The 5534-nt window shown below is 38.0% G+C and overlaps 1 protein-coding gene across 1 annotated transcript in view; it reads left to right on the top strand.

Moving 5' to 3' along the window:
• The first annotated feature begins 1131 nt into the window (after nt 1–1131).
• LOC105354324 (scavenger receptor cysteine-rich type 1 protein M160) overlaps nt 1132–5534 on the top strand; it is a 17811-nt gene continuing 13408 nt past the window's right edge. Inside the window, exons 1-10 of the mRNA XM_023956360.1 lie at nt 1132–1308; nt 1506–1823; nt 1919–2035; nt 3360–3566; nt 3646–3837; nt 3926–4080; nt 4294–4444; nt 4592–4891; nt 4975–5280; nt 5352–5534. The exon at nt 5352–5534 is cut by the window's right edge and continues 108 nt beyond it. Coding sequence (XP_023812128.1) covers nt 1242–1308; nt 1506–1823; nt 1919–2035; nt 3360–3566; nt 3646–3837; nt 3926–4080; nt 4294–4444; nt 4592–4891; nt 4975–5280; nt 5352–5534 — 1996 coding nt within the window. The 5' untranslated portion in view covers nt 1132–1241. The remainder of the gene's footprint in view (nt 1309–1505; nt 1824–1918; nt 2036–3359; nt 3567–3645; nt 3838–3925; nt 4081–4293; nt 4445–4591; nt 4892–4974; nt 5281–5351) is intronic.

Raw genomic sequence — 5534 nt, 5'->3', positions numbered from 1 at the left:
CCTTTCTTCCTCATTTCTGATGCTCCCAGCAGATCTGCTGGTCCACGTCTTCATGCCAAAATGCATGGAGCTGCTGCTGATTAGAAATTTATGGAGCAGTTGGACAGGTGTGCCTAATAAAGGGGTTTGTCTACAGGTGTGACTAATAAAGTGGCCAGTGAGTGTAGAATGTTTTTTTTCCTATTAATCTTTAAGTGTGAATGTTTTAAATCCAGCTTGTACCTGTTTCTAATGAGAACAAAATTTATAATAATTTGATGAAGTTTGGAGGAAGGTTAGCAGTTAATGTGTATATAATCATATATTTCGTATGCTGTATATAGAATTATATATATCACATGTACATCACAGTGCCACCGGTTCCTTTTTATCTAGCTTGTTGATAATTGTAATGCATACTTAAAAATAACTGGCCTTATTACCTTTTTTTAAGGGTTGATCCACGTTTATAAACCATTAACTAACATTAAAAATGTGAACTTGTTGAAAATCTAAAATTGTACATAAAATGGGTCTTAGTGTTAGAAAAGACAAAATGCATCATTAAATATTCATATTAAATAAGAAAAATAACCATTTTAGGGCTGTATTTATCTTTTTGTTTGAAACCTTAAGCAGTAAGAAAAAAATGTGTATTTCATTTTTATTACAATTACCAAATTATGTTGTATATCCGAAAGAACAAAACCTTTAGAGACCTAAAAATAATATATATTATTATAATGTAATATTTGAATTAAATAAAACAGTAAATGCTCCTCGGATATTACTGTTCAGACCTGATTTTAAATTATTAAAAGAGCAAAATAAATTTTATTTTTTACTGCGGTTAAACGTTTTATCTTAACTTTTCTGACTTATTGGTGATTTGGAAAGTTAGGAATCACAAAGTTTGTAATCTCCACAGTTTACGTCCCGGCTTCAGTGTTAAGAAATATCCGCTCAAATCTTATCATCAAACTTTGCAAGTTATGAAACACTGAGACCATAAATATATATGTCTGCAAAATAAATTGATCAAAAATAAAGTCCCCTGCATCGTAAGGTGATTTTAAAAATATGTAAATTTGTTTGTTGTAGGATGTGTAAAAATAAGCAAGAACAGGTACTTTAATGCAAAACACAGATGTTTATTGTTGGTAAATAGTAAACTAAAGCGTCACAGCTATGGTGGGTGGGACATCTCAGTTATAGATGACTGTAGATCAGTGATCTGTCGGAGTCTTCGGCTGTGAGCTGAAATGAAGATGTGGTTCCTCCTCCTGCTCATCTACTCCTCCACTCACATGGTGCATGTAAGAACTCAAGGTAATTTTTTTTTTCTATGGAACTATGTTCAAACTTCTTCAGTGATCTCCTTTACTTCATTTTTTGTGTAATTCTAAGTGTTTTTAGTCTAAAATCAAGTCCAGTTGACCTCTTTCCATTAAAATGAACCTGCATTTGCAAATCAACATGGAAAATGGTGCAAAACAGTTTTGGTAATAAGTTAACCTGTATTCCAGCCAAAGGTAAAGTTATTCTGCGCGGTGGAGAGAACCCGTGCGAGGGTCATGTTGAAATCTACTACAACAACACAGCGGGGCATGTGGGAGACAAACACTGGGACGACAACACGGAGAAGGTGGTCTGCAGGACCACTCAGTGTGGGGTACCGGTGCCCGGCGCGACCAAAAATGTCCAGAGGCTGGAGAACAGAACGGTGTGGCTGAATGAACTGCAGTGCAGCGGGAACGAGGACAGTCTGTGGGACTGTCCAGGGTATCCGGCTCCAGGCGTCAGCGTCTACCAAAAGCCCACGGTGAAGATGATCAAATGTTCAGGTGGGTCTGTTTGTTTTGCGGGTCATAGTGTGAAAATGCTGACTTTCAAACACACTTTGCAGAGAAAATGGTGTGAAATTTAATTTCCTTCTTAGAACAAGTGGAGATAAACCTGGTTCCATCCTTATGCCAGGGAGCAGCCCACTTCTATAAAGTCAACTCAGGAAGGACTCTGTCTGGATACTTCTGCAAAGACAACTGGGGGGACAAAGGTTGCAATCATCACAGAACACTCCAAATTATTCTGTCTTAATTTCAAAGTTCTTCTTTTTTAACAAAAAACATTTCTTTAACTGTGATGTCAAAGAGATAGTGAGTTTCTGATTGAACACTAACTTCCATCATGGTTCAGAAGTATGAAAAAAGCAAAATGAATCGATGTAACCAGTGTTGCCAGACTCAAAAGTCATTTAAAAAGCACCCAAAAGATTTATCAGCTATTCATTAGCCATAATTTGTAATAATTAATCATCCATAATTTATTACTTACGTTTTGACACAAAGTTAAGCTTGACATTTTTAATAATGTTATATCTGCCATTTTTACTTCAAAAGACTAAATAATAATAAAGTCAACTTTATTAGCAACAACTGAAGTACAAATGTGAGCTTGCGAGGAATCATCAAAAGAAAAAAAAAAGTAAAGGTAAAAAAAAAACAACACAAATACTAGAGGTTCTGGTATAGTTATCACCATGAAGAAAAGTAAAATATGTTCTTGTATTTTTACTTTCCATGAATTTAAGTGAGATAAAATATAAACAATTCTCTTTCTGAAAAGTATGTTTTGATTTTTAAAAATCTGTTATAATGAATATAATTTTATTTTATCATAAGAAAACATAAAAAAACTCAATCAAATACATATTTACTTGAGTTTACTTCAGAAAACATTTGGTGTTTTCCTAACTGTAATATTGTTTAACCCCAATAGTAAAAATCCTCCCAATAACATGTTTTTTATTCATAAACAATTGATTGATGGCATTATTATCACAAAAAACAGTCGTTTTCCTGCCGGCCTCACCTTGTGTCGTTCAGTGCATCTTCATGTCATTTCTGAATAATAAAAAATCAACGATAGACAAACGTAACATACATGACCTCTTAAATGGAAAGTTTGGACACGTAAGGAAAACTAAAAACTGACCACAAATCCACACAGATTATATCCATCCATCCAAAGCAAAGCAAAGTCAGAATCAAAACCACCCCATCGGGCGGGAAACTGTCTGGGAAACTATCTGGCAACACTGGGTGTAACAATTTATTCAAATATGAAGAACCTTTTTGTTATTTGTTGCACATTTGCTAATTTATATGTCAATTTTATTTGTGCATGAATCATGTCATCATTTAAATTGTAGCTTTCTTTTTTACCACTTCTATGAATCATTTTTCAAAGCTTTGTCTCAAATATTGACACACACAAAAAATGGGCGAGCTGAAAATGTGTTTATATCTGGCAATGCAGGTAGTGCTACGTATATTCAAGTTTTTTGCACAATGACCCTGATATGATGTTTCAAAATTCAGACAGAAAAATGGCCGAGCAGCTTTGCAAGAGTCTGGGATGTGGAGGTGTCAAAGAGATTCCCAAACTAGATGAGATGATGAAAGAAGATTTTAGGGAGTCGGAGAAGATGGCGGTGGACTGTGCAGACATTGATCCGGTGTCCAACCTGTGGCAGTGCGTTAGGAAAAACCTCAAATGCAGAGACCCTGTGGTTGTCACATGTGAAGGTAACACAAAAGCGACACGCTCGTAGTGAAAGTTTTCCACGTGCAGAGCTGTTTTTGAACATGTTAATGTGTTCGCCAGGGCACGAGACGCTGCAGCTCAAAGGTGACGGGACAAACGCCTGTTCAGGACAGCTGCTGGCTAAAGAAAACGGTGAATGGAAACCAGTGAAAGAGAACAGGAGCATCGCTAAACACGTCTGCAAGGTGGTGCGCTGTGGAGCCATCGAGAACCACACATACGTTGATCACAATCTACACCTGACATGCACAGGTAAACAGCTAGATTCCAACACCAGCAGTGGCAGTTTTGTCATCGTAATTGCAGTTTTTGCTTATGTATTAATTTCTTTCACATGCAGACACAGTGAAAGTTGTTTTGCTGGACAACAACAGAGAAAGCAAATGTTTTGGTTTGGTTCATGTAAGTGTGAACGGTGTGAACAAACCTGTGTGCGCCAAAAAGTGGACTCAACAGAATTCTGAAACGGTGTGCAAAGAACTGAACTGTGGAAAAGTAAGATCTCTTAAAACAAGCTCACACAATACCAGTCAAAAGTATATATACACGTCTTTAACCGTTTCTACCGTCCATTCTAAGTCTGTACGTGATACTATTGTTACAAAGTAAAGCAGCCTTTACTTCATTCACCTTTGTAAGATGGCAGCCGAACATAATTTTGTCCCAATATTTGTCTTTATTTAAACGTATGGCATTTTTTTTCTGTAGTCAATGAGCTGGTCGTTTTACAAAGACGGTTTAGGATCTGGGATAATGGACTCTGTGAGGTGCACAAGCCAAGATTCCTCTTTATGGCACTGCAAGGCCAAACATGGCATGAACCTTTTCTGTCCAGAAGTTCCCAATGTCATTTGTTCAGGTAAGATTTAGCAAATTCTTTTCAGATTACATCCTGTGCACTAGATACAACAAACCTGTTTGCTCTTCACTCTTCTCTTTACACCCTGTGCTCCTCTCTTTTCTTTTTAAGTTGACTAATTTCCACCTTAAACTTGTTATATTTCAGGAAGTGTTAAGTTTAGGCTGGCGGACGGTCCTGGAAAATGTGCTGGTAGGCTGGAGGTCCTGCATGGAGGCGAGTGGAAAAGGGTCGCTAAAAGCAAATGGAATGAGAAATATTCAGACAACATCTGTCAGCGCCTCAACTGTGGAAAGACAACCGGAGAAAACCATCCTGAAAGGTTTTTCCAGGGTTCTGGGAACTTTGTTTCCATAGCGTGTGACCAAAACCAGCCTGATATTTCTGAATGTGTTAAATCTGAGCAAAACACACGAAATGAAGAAGCTGTGGGAATAACCTGTGAGAGTAAGGACCTTTTCATCTCCATCTTTCATGCACTGTCAATGCTTTTAAATTGAAAGTTTTATATCCCAAATGTCTCTGTGCAGATCATGAAGTGGTTTTTCTGAAGGGATCTGAATCCTGTTCTGGAGCAGTGGGAATCAGACAGAACAACAACACCTTCTGGCTCTCCGGGTCCAATGAGACCTGGAACTCTGAGGCTGCAGAAACGCTGTGTCAGCAGATGCACTGTGGCCGCCTCACCAAGTTCTCCTCCAGCTCTTCTACTGGTGACATTTCTAATATGACCTTCAGAGCTTACCGCTGCTCTGGAAAGCAAAGGTCTCTCTTTGACTGTGACAAAGTGGAACTTCCTGACCACAATGACACCATTGCTCAGGTGGAATGCTCAGGTAATGTCAAACATCTTTCTGTCTCACATAAGTGCTTCATTTGACTCTCTCTCCTTTGAATCCCATTATAGGAAAAATCAATGTAAGCCTGAGTGAAGGCTGCTGGGGAAAAGTCCGTATTTTTGCAGAAGGAAAGTTTGAATATGTCTGTGCAGACTCCTGGACTGAGGAAATGTCTAAAACTCTGTGTCAAGAAACGAGCTGTGGGGAAACTATCCTAAAAGTTCGCAAACCACCCCCAAGGGCAGTTGTTA

Source organism: Oryzias latipes, chromosome 7 (assembly GCF_002234675.1).
Source record: "Oryzias latipes chromosome 7, ASM223467v1".
Taxonomy (NCBI): domain Eukaryota; kingdom Metazoa; phylum Chordata; class Actinopteri; order Beloniformes; family Adrianichthyidae; genus Oryzias; species Oryzias latipes.
The sequence above is the reverse complement of the archived record's forward strand: the minus strand, read 5'-3'. Positions and strand labels throughout refer to the sequence as shown.